Source organism: Mugil cephalus, chromosome 10 (genome assembly GCF_022458985.1).
Source record: "Mugil cephalus isolate CIBA_MC_2020 chromosome 10, CIBA_Mcephalus_1.1, whole genome shotgun sequence".
In the NCBI taxonomy this organism is placed as follows: domain Eukaryota; kingdom Metazoa; phylum Chordata; class Actinopteri; order Mugiliformes; family Mugilidae; genus Mugil; species Mugil cephalus.
Genome location: NC_061779.1, coordinates 776,529 through 795,983, shown reverse-complemented (window position 1 = coordinate 795,983; position 19,455 = coordinate 776,529). Strand labels below are relative to the sequence as shown.

General features: G+C 43.6%; 1 protein-coding gene across 3 annotated transcripts in view; it reads left to right on the top strand.

Annotated features, from left to right (window-relative positions):
* The window catches only part of zc3h18 (zinc finger CCCH-type containing 18), a 44,585-nt gene that overhangs the window by 23,995 nt on the left and 1,135 nt on the right, over positions 1-19,455 (top strand). For 2 of the 3 annotated variants that reach the window (XM_047596484.1, XM_047596483.1), the window contains exons 10-19: positions 1,264-1,446; positions 2,670-2,795; positions 2,881-2,973; positions 4,875-5,159; positions 12,277-12,393; positions 13,439-13,447; positions 13,565-13,770; positions 14,130-14,347; positions 17,187-17,286; positions 17,891-17,987. In XM_047596484.1, the coding sequence (XP_047452440.1) occupies positions 1,264-1,446; positions 2,670-2,795; positions 2,881-2,973; positions 4,875-5,159; positions 12,277-12,393; positions 13,439-13,447; positions 13,565-13,770; positions 14,130-14,347; positions 17,187-17,286; positions 17,891-17,987 (1,434 nt within the window). The remainder of the gene's footprint in view (positions 1-1,263; positions 1,447-2,669; positions 2,796-2,880; positions 2,974-4,874; positions 5,160-12,276; positions 12,394-13,438; positions 13,448-13,564; positions 13,771-14,129; positions 14,348-17,186; positions 17,287-17,890; positions 17,988-19,455) is intronic. The other variant, XM_047596485.1, reaches the window with a different exon arrangement.

Sequence of the window (19,455 nt, the reverse complement as noted above, 5' to 3'; positions counted from 1 at the left end):
GAGCTTTGGTGGAGGTGGCCATCTTGTTTTCTGACTTGTTTAACTGAAACTGGAAAAGTTCTTCTGGAGTAAGATGTAAAAGATAACGACAGGAACTAACGACGTAATGATGACGAACAGTCAACATTTCTTTTTGTTGCCGTGACTCATCTATTGTTATACTGCGTGTTTCTTCTTCTTCTTCTTCTTTTTCATTAGGGCTTCGGGGCAATGCCTCAGGGCACCATTGTTATACTGCGTGTTTCTTCTTATTTATTATTATTATTAGGGCTATGGGGCAATGCCCGAGGCAGAGGCACTATTGTTATACTGCGTGTTTCTTCTTCTTCTGCTTTTTCATTAGGGCTTCGGGGCAATGCCTCAGGGCACCATTGTTACACTGCGTGTTTCTTCTTGTTTATTATTATTAGGGCAATGGGCCAATGCCCGAGGCAGAGGCACTATTGTTATACTGTGTGTTTGTTCTTATTATTTATTTCTCCTCTTCCTCTTTATTTTGTACCTTATATATACATATATATATATCAAAACGTGCGGTTTGATCGGGATCGGTGTGCTATTACTTTTCTTTACGAAATACGAATTTTTCGTGACGTAAGGCTAACTTTCACCTAGAGACTTCATTTAAACTTAGACATTAATGTAGACACAAGTTCTTGTGTATTGATGTATTAATCCACGCTAACTATAATCTAATTGTGCTAACTGTGGGTTAACTGTGCTAACTGTAAGCTAACTGTGCTAACCGTAATCTTATTGTGCTAACTGTAAGCTAACTGTGCTAACCGTAATCTTATTGCGCTAAATGTAGGCAAAGTGTGCTAACTCCCATGTTGACAGAGACGGACAGATGAATTTTCTAGTTCATTCTCTTTTACTGGATCAAAGCTCTCAATTAGCAACCGCCAGTTCACGTTTTTATTTCATTTGAAGTTTCGTGTTACGTGTTCTCACATTTTATCATCCAGATAACATCCACATACCTACGCACACCTGACCTTTAAGGAGAAACACTTCAGACTATTTCAGATTTTAACAGTTTTGTTCTGAGTTAGGATACGTAGAAGGTCCCCTCGGGTCAAACAGCATTCGCCAACTGTTACTGCGTTGGATATAAATCTGTAGACGTTTAGGTTATTTCTTTGCTTTGAGTTTTCATGTAATGAGAAAAGATAAACACCAGAAACAAAACTACAGGTCCACCTTAAATGAGTCGAAGACCTCTGTTTAAAGCCGTTCTTCTTCCCCTTTGGATCTTCTCAGCAGGCCAATGGAGCCTCCTTTAAAGAAGGACGTTGTTCCAGTCATGCGGCGGCCAGACGAGTGGAAGGACCCGTGGCGAAGGTCCAAATCTCCAAGAAGACGCCCGGGGCTGGGTTCCCCGCCACGAGGACGCCGGCGACACCGGCCCTCAGGCTCCTCCGTCTCCCTGTCCAACTCCTCCAGGTAGGGACGTCTTCAGAAAACCTCAGAGCAACATCCAACCTCTTCACACCTGCTCTTTAATGGATTAAAATGTGTCTCCACTAATCCGTCCTCAGTCAGAACCAGAGACCTGGTCTCAGTCTGTGTGTAAATCAGCTGCAGCGCCACCATGTGGTCAGTAGAATATTGTATTAGCTGCTGTCTCTGATGGATCTCTACCTACCACTGGACCAGAACCAGAACCACATGGTTAGAGACTTGGAGACATGATCCAGATTTAGGAACAAGATAGAAGGAGGGAAGGAAGGAAAGAAGGAAAGAGGGATGGAAGAAAGGGAAGAGGGAATGAAGTAATGAGGGAAACACGTGAAAGGAGGAAAGAGGGAAAGAATATGAGGAAGGAAGAGAAGAGGGAGGAGGAATGGAAAATGAAGTAAGGAAGGAACAAGGGAAAGAGAGATGGAAGGATGAAAGAAAAGGAAGAAGGAAGTAAGTAGAGAGGGGAAGGAATGAAAGATGTTGCTTCTCCTGAGTTGGTTCTAGTTCATATCAGTCTCTAGTTTAGTCTGGTTCTAGTTTAGTCTGGTTCTAGTTCAGTCTGGTTCTGGTTTAGTCTGGTTCTAGTTTAGTTTGGTTCTAGTTCATATCGGTCTCTAGTTCAGTGTGGTTCTGGTTTAGTCTGGTTCTAGTTTAGTCTGGTTCTAGTTTAGTCTGGTTCTCGTTCAGTCTGGTTCTCGTTTAGTCTGGTTCTAGTTTAGTCTGGTTCTAGTTTAGTCTGGTTCTCGTTTAGTCTGGTTCTAGTTTAGTCTGGTTCTAGCTTAGTTTGGTTCTAGTTCATATCAGTCTCTAGTTTAGTCTGGTTCTGGTTTAGTCTGGTTCTAGTTCAGTCTGGTTCTAGTTCAGTCTGGTTCTAGTTTAGTCTGGTTCTGGTTTAGTCTGGTTCTAGTTCAGTCTGGTTCTAGTTTAGTCTGGTTCTCAGCTCCAGGTCCAGGATCTTTTAAAGTCTCGTCACTAATGAACAGACGTCTCTGATTCAGGATCATTTCTACCAGTGGATGGATGGATGGATGAATGGATGGATGAATGGATGGATGGATGGATGAATGGATGGATGGATGGATGAGTGGATGAATAGATGAATGGATGGATGGATGAGTTCACTTCCTCTTCTGGTCTTTAATGGACCAGGACTCGTTCTGTCTGTTCATGCATTGATTCCAGCTCCATGTGTTTGTTTGCTGCAGGTCTTCATCGCGCTCTTCGTCCTACACGGGTTCTGGCTCGTCTCGTTCTCGTAGCCGCTCCTCCTCCTTCACCTCCTGCTCCAGCCACACCTCCCAGCACAGCTCCTTCAGCGGCAGCCGCTCCAGGTTCCTATGAAACCTCCTCCTCCATTGACACAGTGAATAAATACCAGTGAATGTTCAGTGGAGTTCAGCTTCTGGTGTCTTCTAGGTCTCGATCTTTCTCCACGTCTCCTTCGCCGAGTCCAGCGGGACCGAGGAACCCGAAGAACAAACCAGACCTTCATCCTGTGTTACCGAAAGGGTAAATCCTAAACCTTTAAACCATGTGTCTTCAACAGGGGCCCCGTGACCCCTATAATATTTAATTTCCCCCACAAATTTAAATGTCTTTGAATACATTAACATGAATCCAACATATTTTAGCACAGGCTAACTAGCTAAATATTGAGTGCACAATGATACATCTACTGTAACTCTGTCCCATCACTGGCTGTGTTTCTGTTAGAGTTTCACAAAAAAAAAGTGATATTTATGAAATTTCGATAAAGTACAATTGGGCAAAACAAAAAAAATAAGCTGACTTTAATAAATAATGGGCATTGAGAATCAGTTCAGTTCATCGACACCATTAGCCTTCATGCTTATCGACTCCTCTTCTCGGTTCTTTATGGTGAAAAGCAGCTTCCCTTCCCCAGAGAGGACTGTAACAGTGCAACTTATTCAGCACCATAACTTCAAGGCAGGGCAGCGACACCACGAACATGATGAAGCATTGGTTGACAATGCGCAGCATTGAGTACCGAGCTAGCGTGCTACGTGTTGGACAGTCTCTGGTCAACAAGTCTCAGCAGAGCTAGTGAGGATCCAGAGTTTCATATTTTTTCCACTTACACAAGATCTTATCTCTTGTTTAGAAACTCAATGAAATTCCTCTTTGTTTCCACAAAACCGATGCCTCCGTTTTCTAAACCAAAATTTCCCCCGGAGGAAATCAGTAATGGCGTCGGTATCAATTAAATCTCATTAAGGTCGTACGAGACGTCAGGCCTTCGTCAGCCAGTGGCTGGTCCAAGGAAGATCTGATAAAAAAAAAAAACATTACATAGAAGATTGACAGGAAATAAACCCATGAAGATCATGTGGAAGTACAAATAGCTGCAGTTCACTGCGTGGCCACTAGAGGCTCCACAATGGAGCAAAGCCCCATAGACCCCCGTGTTAAAGAGCCCAACTTTACAGCATCATTAAACATGTTCACAGCCTGGTACAAAAAAGATTTTGGTCTCATTAGTTTATTTCATTATTCATGACGACTGCACAGTACGGGGAGGAAGTTTCTTCCTAACTCATCTGTTGATTTTTTATTAAGGTTTAAAGTTCTGCATGATGAAGGGCGTTGTTTTGAGTGACAGATAGTAGAGAGTTGGGTGGGCGTGTCTCAGCGTCCCACATGACCCCCCATGTCCATATTTGCTATATCAGCGTGTGGGCGGAGTTAAGCACATCCAATATGGCGTCCATTGTATAAACAGTCAGTGGTCAGGACCAGCACAGAGAGACGTCACTCTGGGGAAGATGGACTGGTCACAAAAAAAATGCCAAAAAAAAGCGTTTCCATTTCACTTTTATGATGGATACTTCTGAAAAACCACCTCATGAGATCATAGAAATCTTTTAGAGATATTTCCAAGATCTTTATTTGCCGTTGGTGCAGAGTTCTCCAGGCTCCTACCTACTATATGTGTTCTATATAAAACTTGGCCTAGTGCTATTTATAATGACATTATTATCATCATTTTGCATTCAATAATAAACTTTCCCTTCTCCCTAAACTAAAATATGCTGCATTCATGTTAATGTGTGTTTAAAGAAATCTCCATTTGTTGCTGTTGAAGACGTTTGGTCTAGAAAAAGGTTAAAAAGGTTAAAAGAAATTATCTGAGGAGGTTAGTCAGCGAAGAAGACAAGAGGAAAAAACATCAATAAATAAAACAGTATAAATAGATTGATGACATCCGTCGTCTGGCGCCTGAATTTATTTTGTAAATGTCGTGAGTCTCACTATGGAAACCGTTACGTTAGATGTGTGATGATACGTGTTTGGTCGAACCCGAGATTCATGGAGGGAAGTTTAGTTTAGTTTGGTTTCTCTTCAGTCTCAGTTTTATTGCTGATATTTGTGTTTTGTGCCCCCCCCCCCAGCATGCCATTGAAGCCGGGTGCCATGCCCCCTCCTCGCAGGGAAAAGCCTCCCATGAAGAAAGCGCCCAGTCCTCCTCCCCCCGGCGGGATGCAGGGCGGCCGGCCTCCCAAGCCCATGCTGGAGGGAGGGGGGAAGCCGCCCCCCAACCCTCGGGAAGCTGCAGCTGCAGCCGGCGGCCCGGGCGCTGGTGGGGCAGGAAGACCACCGCCCCCCCGGGAACCCGGGAAACCTCCCAACCCCAGAGAGGGCAGACAGAAAGCACGGCAGCAGCATCCTCCACGGAGGTAAGACATTCGTTTAAAGTTCAGTTTGATCCGCACAAATAATAGAATAGAAGAACATTATGAAAGAGTTTAAATTCAGTGAACTGATGAGTCTTCAGTGTCTATATAGTTCCAGCTCTCAGTGTTGTGTTATTATGTCCACAACTTTCACTAAAACTGTGTGAATCCTTGGAATAACAGATGCTTCAATGTCATTTTTGCAAATGTATCTCGGGGGGAGTTTTTTTTAATTATATATAATGAATAATTAATCATCAGGAACATGATTCACCTGTAACTACACACGAGTCCTTGGAAGAAATGTCATCTACAAACACAACACAGTCTTCATGAGTTCGACTCTGTTCTGCTTTGAGATTTAAACAAAAGAGAAAATGAAACCGAAACTATAGAACAAGGTGCGAGTCGGTCGTGATCTCAGGCTTTAATCATCGACTTGTCACGTAGAAACATCCCCTTGTTTGAGTCGTGCTATCGAGTAAACTGTAACTAGGGATTGACCCTGATACTAAAGGCGTTGATAAGGTAAGAGAAGATAAGATCTGCCTTTATTCTTGACACGATGGGGAAATTCTCATTCAGAGCGTTTACATGCAGAGTTTAACGGGGCTTTGCTCTAAACTCTACTTTCTGACTACGTCCTTGTCCCAGTTTACATGCAGCAGAGAAAATCTAATAACTGTTCTCCTCCTCCACACTAGGGGGCGACACGTGTCTTTTCAGCGGGTTAATACCACGTTAATACGGCCCGATTTCTGGTTGATCTATTACGTGATATAATAAACTAGAGTCGTTCATGTGTCAGACATTTAAACAACAACCAGACGGATAATAGAACATTTTTTAATCTTATACATAAGGTTCGCGCTACATCTTCTTCTTCTGTGATCGGCTTCTTGGACGTGTTTGTTCCGGGGTCACGCGCCAGCGCAGCGGTGGTGGAGCATGAACACACACATCATCCGATGAAAACTCTGATTCACTGTTTACAAGCCGGAGAAAATCGAATTCCAATCGCATTATCTGAGGAGTCTAATCGGATAATGAGAACTCTGATTTCACTGTGTTTACGTGCACTTACGTTCTCCTCTCCGTCCGACATTCAGCATCACAGACGGTGCAAATATGAGTAAAAATAAAGGAATATCAAAAAAAAATATATAAAAAGCTGTATCACAAACAAACAAGGGAGTGTTCAAGTAAAGACGTGGGTGTGTTTATGAATATAAATATATGTGTATGTTCACACATCCGCGTTGCAGGGAGATGGAAACAGGTCTATAAAAGAAATATAGGTATATGTACCTGTAGTTAGGATTGAAAGGACTATTTCACATTGACAAGATATGAAAAATGAAAAATGAGTATGAATATATCTGTATATAAATATTATGTGTCATATACAGTCACGCTAACGGTTTTGATTAGCGCCCTATTAGCGTCTCTGATGCCTGACAGACCCCATTTATTCTCATTGGTTCATTTATTTCCTAGTCTTTAATGTATTTATATTATTTAAATTAATATTCTGTTCCACTAACGGGTCAAAAAATGCCTTAAAAATAAAAAGTTTGTGTGTTTTCATTCTTTAAGCTAAGTGACCGGTTTGGGACCAGGATCAGATAAAACCAGACCCACAGAACCAGGGAAAAGAAAAATCCTCCAACCGATTTTAAAAGAGATTTAAATATGTTTAAGTGCACGTTGACACGACTAAAACACATTTTAGTAAAGAGATAAATGGAGCCAGAACACGTCACCTTTCGTCTCGACACAGAGCAGAGACCTGTCAATCAAAGCCTCCTGTACACCGTAGCCCCGCCCCTTTAACTGCTGAGCCAATCACGAGGCTGCATATTTCACGCTGACTCTGTCAGATTCCCACACCTGGCTCAGAGCCTGTTCAGTAGCCGGGGGAAATCCCAGACACGCTGCAGCTTTAACAGAGGAGACGATGATCATCATCATCATCGAGCTACTGACGATAAAACAACTTCACTCTGACATTCACAGCTTCAGCCTCCAGCCGTGTTTCTGTTTATGCTGCGCAGCCTCACTCTGTTTCAAATCAACCTGCAAACACACACAGCAGGTAGGTTCAAGGTCCTCGGCCTGAAGACGACCTCTGACCTACATGACAATCACTGACTCCTGATTGCACTTTAATGTGGTTTTTATTGAGTATCGAGTCCTGATACTTTCAGTTTGACCCAGAGCACGAATGTCCTGGTTGATACGTGAATGACAGTACATTTAGTCATGTTGAAAGTCTTCATTTTTACTCGGTCAGACCTGCAGAAACCCTGAGTTCTTATTATCATAAACCAAAACCACGTCCCTGTTCGGTCAAAACCGCTTGACTAGAGTCAAATAGAAGAAGGTACGAGCTCCTCTATGTAAACTTTGACTGAAAGAACCATTTATTGGACTGAATCCAGTCGACTCTATAGAAGAAGACAAGGAAAGACCAACTGTCTTTACTTTCCTTAATTACAAGTGGAAGTTCATTCATTTTATGGATCATAACCCACCCTCCCCTCAGGTCCTGTTCCAGTCCAGGTCTGTGAAAGCGTTCTATGAAACAATAGTTTGATTCCTGGTGTTTCATGCGGCCACAGCAGGACGTCTGTCCGGTCGGTGCATGTGTGGGAGTGTTGTAAACAGATTCCTCCGCTATAAGCCCGCTGACACATTTGCATGTGGGTGTGATGTGTGTGTTGTATCCCACCGGCGTGAGTTTCAGGGGGAAGACTGTCGCAGCGCTGAGTGGGCAGGCGGCCGCGGGAAAAACACATCTCGTTTATTGCTTAGTCTTTTGGCGGCGGAGCGGAAGAACAACGAAAGGGCAGGGAAGAACAGTTGGAGCGGGCGAGGCTGTTTACATATGTGTGGGTGGGTGTGCAGCCACGTGGGAGGAACGTAGGAAACTATCCAGGAAAACCTGTTCCAACACCAGTTCATTTGTTCTGCGTGTGAGTTACTTCCCTCCACAGACAGATGTGATATGATATATGCTGCTGTACTTCCTGATTTCTACTGCGACGCCTTTAGATTCTGACTGAAGCGTAATGAGGACGGGAGGGGGGCAGGCGAAGTCGTGACTCGGGGGGAAAGTTCCAACTTGTCTGGTCTGGAGAAAGCGTGCGATCACAGCCACTGATCCGTGACAGCAACCAGTTTGTAGCGGCTAAAGGAAGTGATTGGTAGGAAGCTGTCGTGCTGCGTGCCAGCGCTGCATGGGCGGTAGAAAGGAATCAAAAACAGGAGGGATGCCCCATCAGACTCCTCTGCCCCCGCTCTCATCCCAGTCTGCAGCTTCCTTCTTCCCTGTTGTGTCAGTTTGATCCGTCCACTTTTAAAACAACATCACGTTTCAAAGATTTCATAGAAAGTCTCCAGCAGCTCGTACCCGAGCATCTGACTCAAGACGTCTTTTCTCATCTTACAAAAGTTTGTACGTTTTCACAGTTTTAAATGAAGTGATGTCTTCTCCTAGAGTCGACTAAATTCACTTGAGTAAATCTTCTACCTTCTGTTCTCTACTCCAACGTTGCCATAAACTCCCTCCTTCTTTATTTATTAGCCTTTATTTAACCACGACAGCGACAGTCACAACAATTAAGAACAAACAGCAATTCACACAACAACACAGTAAAACACATGAAAGATGAAAACAACAGGATTTCTATTAAAACAAAGAAGCAGTGGAATAAGTAGCTGCTCCAAGGCCACAGGTTTTTAAAGATCTGAGGACCATGAGTTCCTTTAACCTCTCATCATTTCAGCCTTTTTGCAAAAAAACTCCTATTTATTACGTAGCCAGAGTAACTGATGCTGTTCATGAACGTGTTGCAGCTCATTCATGGTCTCGGTCTCTTTTAAAAGACAAGACTCTAAAGTTTCTGTCTCTACAGTCAGAATCTCTCTAAGTGGTTTAGTTCTGGAGAAATCAAACTTCCAGCACAGTTAAAAAATAACAAGTTGATTTTAGGTTCACCTGAACTTTTTTGTTTTGAATAAATGTTTTGTTTGAATCCTATAATGACTTTAATCAATGAAACTAGAAGAAAATGACATATTCCATCATGCAGCATTTACTCAAACACAGCTGAGTCCTGAGCTCTGATTGGTTCGTGAAGCTGCCGCCGTCACATAAACCAGGAAACGATGGAGGATTCACTTTAAAGTCCAAGCAGCAGCTGCAGTTAAAACAGTCTTTACCAGGTTCAGAGTGAGATTAGTTTAATTAACAGTAAAGATCGTTGGAACGTGAACACTCATTGCTTTGGGTTTTAGAGATGCAGGGTGAAATATTCAGGCATCGTGCTGGATCTCTGGCGTGTGGTGTTTGATTATGATTTAAAATAAGATAAATATTTAGATAAAAAGAATTTGTTGATGCGGGATATTGTCAGGTTGGATCAGTCAGTTGAGTTCATCCACCAGTGGAATGATAGTAATGCAGCTTTCCCTTCAAACCAGCGTGAATGCTATGAAATCTGTGAAGGCCTCAAATAGGCTGGAGCTTTGTCATCAAAGTCACTGTGGTCGGAAAGATGGAGAGAAAATTTATGAAGCCCCTCCCCCTGAAAAGAAGTTTGTTGTACTTTAATTGTAACATGTAATTGCATAAATAGTGGACATCAACTCTGGAATATTTGGAGATTTCTTGCAGTTGTTTGGCCACAACAACAACAACAACAACAACAGTTGCTGACTTAGTTTTCCAGAGTAGTTCTTCTTCTTCTTCTCCGAGTTTTAACCAATCGCCGTCCACACAGAAGGAGAAGAGGAAGTGTTGATGCAACAGGGATGTGGTTTTAGTTTATAGGAGAAAATAAAATAAGAACAAAGATCATACGTGTCTGGAGCCTGACACACACTGGGACGTCCCGACCGGACGCTTTGTTTTCTGATCTTTCATTTCTGATCCCAAAAATAACAGCAGTCCAATGTGACAAACCCGATTAATCCGGGCGTTTAGTATATTTCTTATTGCTACATGGGAAACTATTTCACAGTGGGTGCAGTAGATTTTCAGAAAACTCAACAAGACCCAGCATTAATGAGTTGCACGCTCTTAAAGTTTTACAATTGGGCAATAACTTGAAAGGGGTGTGTTCAAAAAAACAACGTGGCATTAAAATCAGTGAGGTCATCAATTCTGTGAAATAACAGGTGTGAATCCGTGGCCCCAATTCAAGGAAGAAGTCGGCACTCGAGGAACATGCATTTCTTTTTGAAAGCCTGAGGAAAATGAGTCGTTTAAGACATTGTTCAGAAGAACAGCGTAGTTTGGTTAAAAAGTTGAGGTGAAAAAACATTCTAGGCTGTTAAAGCTAAAATCATCTCCACTGCTTTAAAACGGAGAGAAAAACCAGAGACACGTGGCAGGAAACGGAAGATGACCATCAAAATGGATGGAAGAATAACCAGAATGGCAAAGGCTCAGCCAGAGATCAGCTCCAGGATCAGTCTGGAGTTACCTGAACGTACTAGAAGCTAGAAGACGTCTGTGTGAAGCTGATCTATTTACAAGATTCCCCCACAAAGTCCCTCTGTTAAAAAAAAAAAAGCCTTGTGCAGAAGAGGTTACAATTTTACCAAAGAACGCATCAACTGGCCTGAAGAGAAAAGGCAAAATGGCAAGAGACAGTGAAGCATGGTGGTGCAAGCATCATGCTATGGGCATGTTTGTCCCACTATGGCAGTGCTGGGCAATTCATTTCTACAGGGGCCACATGAAAAATCTGAAATAGGAAAATGAAACACAATCGATCTGTAGTTTTGGATATAACGCATTTGAATGTTGGAAACTTTGTCCTCTTTGGAAAACTTCGGTGGATCATGTAGCTACATGAATTATTTTCTGTATCTCAATAAAGCTCAATAAATGTTTAACCCTTTAAGACCTGAATGTCCGTCTGCCCACAAAGAGAAGTTTGCTGTATTTGAATTACCGTAATCCCCGATGGACAATATTCAAGTTGCGCTTTCTAGAAAAAACGCTGCCATTACGGTAATGATGCTGCTGTGGCTGCAGGTTGGAGAGCAACGATCACGGAGCCTCAGTAAGAGAGACTTGTTTGGAGGAATTTGTTGGTAAAAACAAAGTTAGTTATTTATTGAGATGTCACAAAGGTCTTTCAGGCAAAAGCACAACTAACCAGTGTTCAGTCACAATGAATATTATCAATAGAACCAAACCACTGTGACTTACGGTAATTTATAATCAGACGCTTTGACGGATGCCAACGATTTGTTCAGGCTTTAGAGGGTTAATAGATGCAAGAAGCTGTTTCAATCTTACTTTTTTTTTGTTGTTGACGAACTAACAGCGTCATGACGTAAATAACACATCATGGCTCAAAATAAAAGCAACACAGTCGTATTGTATGAACAGTTCATCTGTGCTCATGACTGATATACATAGGGCCAGACGGGAAATGTCCAAAGGGCCGTAAAATGCCCAGGTCTGCGCTATGGTGTTGGGATCATGGATCAGTTTCACATGTCAAAATACTTGAAGAGGTCATGTCGCCTTATGCTGAAGAGGACGTGCCCTTAAAATGGGTGTTTCAACAAGACAATGACCCGAACACACTAGGAAACGAGCAAAATCTTGGTTCCAAACCAACAAAACTGATGTTATGGAGTGGCCAGGCCAATCATCGCACCTTAATCCAATCGAGAACTTGTGGGGTGACATCAAAATTACTGTTTCTGAAGCAAAACCAAGAAATGTAAATGAACTGAAGTGAATAACAGCTGAAAGGAGCCACAGGTTGGTTGATTCCAGCCACACAGATGTGAAGCAGTTTTAAAAAACTGTGTTCATACAACTAAATATTAGTTTAGTAATTCACAGTGTTGCTAAATCCTAGAAACAAAAATGTTTGTACTGAATGGTTGTGAGTTTGTGAAGCCAGCGGCAGTCACAGCTTTTTCTTTGAACACACCCCTTTCAGCTCATTAGCCTTAAGGTCATGATCCGAATCATCAAAGCTGGGTCATGTCGGTTTTCTGAGAATCTGCTGCACCTCCTGGTTAATAGTTTGTCATGTAGCAATGGTCTTTATTTCAACATGGATATTAACAATCAGACTGTGTCTTGCAGGCGAACCGTCAGTGGGAGTGTCAGCGGAAGTGGAAGCAGTTATTCTGGTTCTAGCTCCAGATCCAGGTCCTCGTCCAACTCCCTGTCACGCTCACGCTCCGGATCCAGAAAGTCCAGGTACCCGAACACGCCGCCGTCCTTACATAAGCGTTCAGCTCGTACACACCAGACGGAAGTGGCCACTTTATTAGGTACACTGGTGACTAATGACGCGTCTAAACCTGGTCTCGTGGAGGCGGGAGAACGTATTTTCATTGTTTCACGGAGGCAACGACGACAACAACAGCCACAACTACACAACGGCTGCACCAACCAGTAGCTCTCTCTGCTTATTTCTTACTCGTTTTTATCATATTAAAATCATATCATCGTTATTTATTTTTCCCCCAAAGGAATAAATAAAATATCTACTGAACTGACATGTGTTCCTAATATTTTGGCATAGTAGCCAGCGCGCTAACGGAAATAATTCAGTCCAGTTTAGCTCCATCATCCGCAATGACTCTGCTTCTACATTTAGGTTTGTATGTAATACGTCTTTATAGTAATAATAATAAATATTATAAATATAATAATAATGATACTTAAAAAAAAAGTTCAAACATTTCACTCACAACTACAACTAAATATTACTCTTTCTTTAACTTAATGAAATATGTATTTTTCATAATAATGTGTAGGAATAATTGTATAATCGTATATTTTCTATTATTCCTTTTATTGAATTTGTCATTTTGTGCACAGTCAAGCTGGGAACAGTAAAGTTTTTTTAACCTTTGTAGTAAAAAAAAAAAATATCTAAGAGTTCAGTCAAAAGACAACTGAAAAACATCAATAAATAAAAGCGTATAAATAGATTTAAAACTTCTGTCTCCGTTAACAGAAACTGAAGCTGAACCTTCACGGAGCCCAGATTTAGAGCAGGGCTGTTATTAGTCACTAGTGTACCTAATAAAGTGGCCAAGGAGTGTCCAGAATCTATTTTTAAATTCGCTTTGTGTTTTTCATTCTGTGTGCTCTGGGTTTTTTTTTGACATTGATGATGATGACTGATGTTAATCAAATAAATAAACTGAAATGAATGTGATCATGTGTAACATTCATTCATTCCTTCCTCAGACTAATGTCGCTCTGTTTTTTCTTTCATGTGCCGTCGCTCTAGGAAATCCAGGTATGTTCTTACTCACGCTTTGTGTTGATGTGGTTCAGACTCACTGACTCTCGTTAACTCGCGTTCAGACTCGTTAACTCTCGTTCAGACTCGTTAACTCTCGCCGTCTCGTCTCAGGTCTCTGAGCGTCAGCAGCGTGTCCTCCGTGTCCTCGGCGTCGTCCAGCAGCAGCTCTGTGCGCAGCGCCGACTCGGACGACATGTACGCAGACCTGGCCAGCCCCGTGTCCTCCGCCAGCTCCCGGTCGCCAACTCCCAACCACCCCCGCAAGGACCGGGGGCCCCCGAGAGACCGGCCCCCCCACCCAAGAGACCGGAACAGGGGTTAGTGCTGGACACAACAACATAACAAACCCGTAGTGGCCACTTCATTAGGTACAGCAGCGAATTAGTTATAACAGGTTCAGGTCTGTGGCCAGTTTATTAGGTACACGAGTAGGTATTCAGCCTTAGTTTCTGATCACAGACAGATTATAATAATTTAACATAATTTGAATGAGGAAGCAATAAAGAATTAGATTTTACACGTATTCCTGCAAATTATTACAGAAAATAAATATTTGATATTTCATTTTCTACATTAACGAGATGTTAAAACTATGAAGTAATAAAAACATATGGATTATTTTATTGAGGTTGAGAGTAAATCAGTAAAAAGTTTCCTCATTCGTTCCTCGTCACAGAGCGACCCTCAAAGAAAGACGAGCCCTTCAGGGAGGACCGCAGGAAGCTGGACCAGGCCAGCGCCCCCCCGAGAGGAGGCAACCCCATGCCCAGGTCCGGACCTGGGAACCGGGGCGGCCACCCGCTCCACCCCCCACCCTCCGGAAACATGGGCCCTCCGGGGAACTACGGGGGCTCCGGTTCCCACAAGGACATCAAGCTCACGCTCCTCAACAAGGTAACGAACGGACTCGCTGACTCGGGTCAGACTCGTTGACTCGGTTTCAGACTCGTTGGCTCGGGTTCAGACTCGTTGATTCGGTTTCAGACTCGCTGACTCGGGTTCAGATTCGGGTTCAGACTCATTGACTCGGAGTCAGACTTGTTGACTCGGTTTCAGACTCGCTGACTCGGGTTCAGATTCGGGTTCAGACTCATTGACTCGGAGTCAGACTCGTTGGCTCGGGTTCAGACTCGTTGATTCGGTTTCAGACTCGGGTTCAGACTCGTTGACTCGGTTTCAGACTCGTTGACTCGGGTTCAGACTCGCTGACTCGGGTTCAGACTCGTTGACTCGGTTTCAGACTCGGGTTCAGACTCGTTGACTTGGGTTCAGACTCGGGTTCAGACTCGCTGACTCGGGTTCAGACTCGTTGACTCGGTTTCAGACTCGGGTTCAGACTCGTTGACTCGGTTTCAGACTCATTGGCTCAGACTCATTGACTCGGGTTCAGATTCGGGTTCAGACTCATTGACTCGGAGTCAGACTTGTTGACTCGGGTTCAGACTCGGGTTCAGACTCGTTGACTCGGGTTCAGACTCGCTGACTCGGGTTCAGACTCGTTGACTCGGTTTCAGACTCGGGTTCAGACTCGTTGACTTGGGTTCAGACTCGTTGACTCGGGTTCAGACTCGCTGACTCGGGTTCAGACTCGTTGACTCGGTTTCAGACTCGGGTTCAGACTCGTTGACTCGGTTTCAGACTCATTGGCTCAGACTCATTGACTCGGGTTCAGACTCGTTCACTCGGGTTCAGACTCAGGTTCAGACTCGTTGACTCGGTTTCAGACCCGTTGACTTGGGTTCAGACTCATTGACTCGGTTTCAGACTCGGGGTCAGATTCGTTGACTCGGGTTCAGACTTGGGTTCAGACTCGTTGACTCGGGTTCAGACTCGCTGACTCGGGTTCAGACTCGTTGACTCTGGGTTTCAGACTCGGGTTCAGACTCGGGTTCAGACCCGTTGACTCGGGGTCAGACTTGGGCTCAGACTCATTGACTTGGGCTCAGACTCATTGACTTGGGTTCAGACTCGCTGACTCGGGGTCAGACTCGGGTTCAGACTCATTGACTTGGGTTCAGACTCGGTGACTCGGGGTCAGACTCGGTGACTCGGTTTCAGACTCATTGACTCGGGTTCAGACTCGTTGACTCGGGGTCAGACTCGGGTTCAGACTCATTGACTCGGGTTCAGACTCGCTGACTCGGGTTCAGACTCATTGACTCGGGTTCAGACTCGTTGACTCGGATTCAGACTCATTGACTCGGTTTCAGACTCGTTGACTCGGGGTCAGACTCGGGTTCAGACTCATTGACTCGGTTTCAGACTCGCTGACTCGGGGTCAGACTCATTGACTCGGGTTCAGACTCGTTGACTCGGGTTCAGACTCATTGACTCGGGTTCAGACTCGCTGACTCGGGTTCAGACTCGCTGACTCGGGTTCAGACTCATTGACTCGGTTTCAAACTCATTGACTCGGTTTCAGACTCGGGGTGAGACTCGTTTACTTGGGTTCAGACTCATTGACTCGGTTTCAGACTCGGGGTGAGACTCGTTGACTCGGGTTCAGACTCGTTGGCTCGGGTTCAGACTCGTTGACTCGGGGTCAGACTCATTGACTCGGGTTCAGACTCGGGTTCAGACTCGCTGACTCGGGTTCAGACTCATTGACTCGGGTTCAGACTCATTGACTCGGGTTCAGACTCGTTGACTCGGGGTCAGACTCATTGACTCGGGTTCAGACTCGTTGACTCGGGGTCAGAAGACACTCGTGGGTTCCTTTGTTGAGCCGAGACGAGAGAATGTCATAAACCTAGAACTTGACATTTAGAGTCCGTCCCTCATGTGGGTTCATTCAAATGAGTTCACCTGGCAGATTGTTATTAGTCATTGTCTGAATGGAGGGAAAGGCCCAGATGTTTGTGCTCACGTGTAAACAGGCTGAATATTTAGAGTCAGGGATGTCCAGATCAGTATCAGGTTTAAGCCAAGTCTGATCTTTACTGAATATTTATTTCAGGTCTGACATCAAACTGAAACCATGTCCCCGTAGAGTCAAAACATCTTCTGTTGTCCAGCGTCAAAGAACAATAATAACTAGTCTCACAGCAGTGAGTCAGACCTGAGGGGTGGACATCGTGACAATGTTAGCACGTTGGTTAGCATGAAATGTGTCAGCCACCAATCCAAACATCTGAAATTCATCAAATACATTTCTATTAATTATCAGATGCTAACAAATAAATGCTACGCTAATGATGACTTAATGAAAGGGTGATGAAGAAGATGAAAACAAATGACAAACGATGCCAAAGGTGAAGCTAATGATGATGGAGATGCTAATTGAGATGTGATGCTAATTGTGACTGTTAACCCTTCATAGTGCGAGGAACCATATTTGGTAACTTGCCTCCCTGTGTCCGTTCAAGGCGGCGAATGAAAAAAGTTTCACAAAAGTGAATAATAGTAATAAATCAAAGTAAACGTCGTCTTATGTCCTACAATAAATTAGAAATTAGCAGTAGTTCAACCTGAGCCCTGTAAAGGGCTAACGAGAAGCTAATGATGATGCTAGTGGTGACGCTAAAGGTGAAGCTAATAATTGACGCTTATGTCAAACAAAGGTAAAAACTATTAACCCTCTATAGGCTCATGGAGTCATGTTCAGTCAGAAAACTGTTTTACTTTCTTGATTTCTTTCTTTCTTTTTTTTAATTTTCATGGAGAAAATACAGCTCAGTGAATTTACCGTATAATTTACCATTATTCATTTATTTGTGTCATTGTGTGTTTTTAGCAGCAGGCAGACAAAGGCAACAGGAAGCGGTACCTTCCGTCGGACAAGGACCGGCCCGGTTCTCCGCTCAGTAAGAGAATGGCCATGTCTCCGGACAGAGGTGAGAGGAATCCATTTCTTCCTTTCTTTCTCTCTTTTGAACGTGAAAAAATAATTAAACAACAACACATTCTAATACTATAATAAAACAAGTAATCATCAGGAGACGAAGGAATAAAGGAACTAAACTGTGTTAAACCTGTTAAACTCTAAAGTCAGATCCACCCAGAGGTCAGAGGTCGTCTCAGCCGAGGTTTAACAAACATTTGTCTGTTTGTTGTTTGCACTTATGTAGAAAAAAGGGAAGAAAAGATCATAAAAACCAGACGAACCAAACTTCAACACAATGTACCTCAGAGTGAATCTAAACCCAGGATGTATTTGAATGATGATAAAAGTTTCAGATTTTCAGAAATGAAAATGTAAGTCAAACCTTCTGGAGTTTGAATGATGAAAAGAATTAAAGTAATTATGAGAATAAATGAAGTAAAGTTGAAGCAGACGTGTGGACGGAGCTGAATGTGGAAGGATGATGGGAGATAAATGGAGATAAATGGGGATAAATGAAAGTTAGACAAGGTTCATTTAAATGGGGTTTGATGTGTGTCACCACATTTACATTTACTCACCTCATCTGAATATGACTCCCTGCTTCTGCTTCTCAGGCCGTGATAAAAGGATGCCGGGTCGCCCCCCCCTGTCCCCCCGGATGGATCGGCCCAGAGGCCAGGGGCCGCGACCCCTGCCCCCCCAGGGAGACCGGTTAGTCATCGCTTGGTGAATTTCATCGTATTTTTGTTTTCGCTGCAGCTGGAAGTGTGGAAATAACTGAGCCAGGACGTCACGCTGGTGACTCACACACTTCAGGGTTTTCAGAGAGTGAAGTTAGAAAATGAGGAAGATGCCGCAGAAGTGGAAGCTCTCAGATATTAGACCATGTTCACGTGTGGTGATATTCTCCAGCTCCTGCACAAAATCCCCACGAAAGTATGAAATAAGAAATAAAAGAAACGGACGAAAAACAGTGACTCCATCAATAACATCCACTCTGATCCGGCCTCTGGAGTCCAGGACCTTTATTTATTAGGCTCAGGCTCAGACTTAGGCTCAGGGCTCAGGCTTAGACTCAGACTCAGACTTAGGCTCCGACTCAGGGCTCAGGCTTAGACTCAAGCTCAGGCTCAGGCTCAGACTTAGGCTCAGGCTTAGACTCAAGCTCAGGCTCAGGCTCAGACTTAGGCTCAGACTCAGGCTCAGACTCAGGGCTCAGGCTATTCTCAAGCTCAGGCTCAGGCTCAGGCTCAGGCTCAGGCTCAGACTCAGACTCAGGCTCAGGCTCAGACTTAGACTTAGACTCAGACTCAGACTCAGACTCAGGCTCAGACTCAGGCTCAGATTCAGGCTCAGATTCAGGCTCAGGCTCTGATTCAGGCTCAAGCTCAGGCTCAGGCTCAGACTTAGACTTAGACTCAGGCTCAGACTTAGACTCAGGCTCAGACTTAGACTCAGGCTCAGACTTAGACTCAGACTCAGGCTCAGATTCAGACTCAGGCTCAGGCTCAGATTCAGGCTCAGATTCAGGCTCAGGCTCTGATTCAGGCTCAAGCTCAGGCTCAGACTTAGACTTAGACTTAGACTCAGGCTCAGACTCAGGCTCAGGCTCAGATTCAGGCTCAGATTCAGGCTCAGATTCAGGCTCAGGCTCAGATTCAGGCTCAGACTTAGACTTAGACTTAGACTTAGACTCAGACTCAGACTCAGGCTCAGACTCAGGCTCAGATTCAGGCTCGGATTCAGGCTCAAATTAAATTAAAATTAGATTAAAATAAAATAAAAATAATAATTGTGGAGACGTGGGCCCTGAGGGCCTGAACATATCATTTTAGATTTTATTTTTTTTGCTTTGCGGTTGAACCAGTTTGTGCAGTTCAGTCTGTTTGTTCTCATGAACAGCTGGAAACTCAGAGTTCAGTCAGATCTCTGGTCCTGGTCCTGGTCCTGGTCCTGGTCCCGGTCCCTGTCCTCTTATAGTAACTGTAGAATACAGTTACTAAATAAAAACAGTGTAGATAAGAGAATAAAGGATAAATAAAGTGGAATTAATTTGTGTTAAATTGCATCAACTATGGAAATAATTTAGTTTAATTAGATAATAAAATACTGTAGGAAAACAGTTTAACTACTTTATTTAGCTCACAGTAGTTATGCTAAGCTAAGTTATGCTAAGATG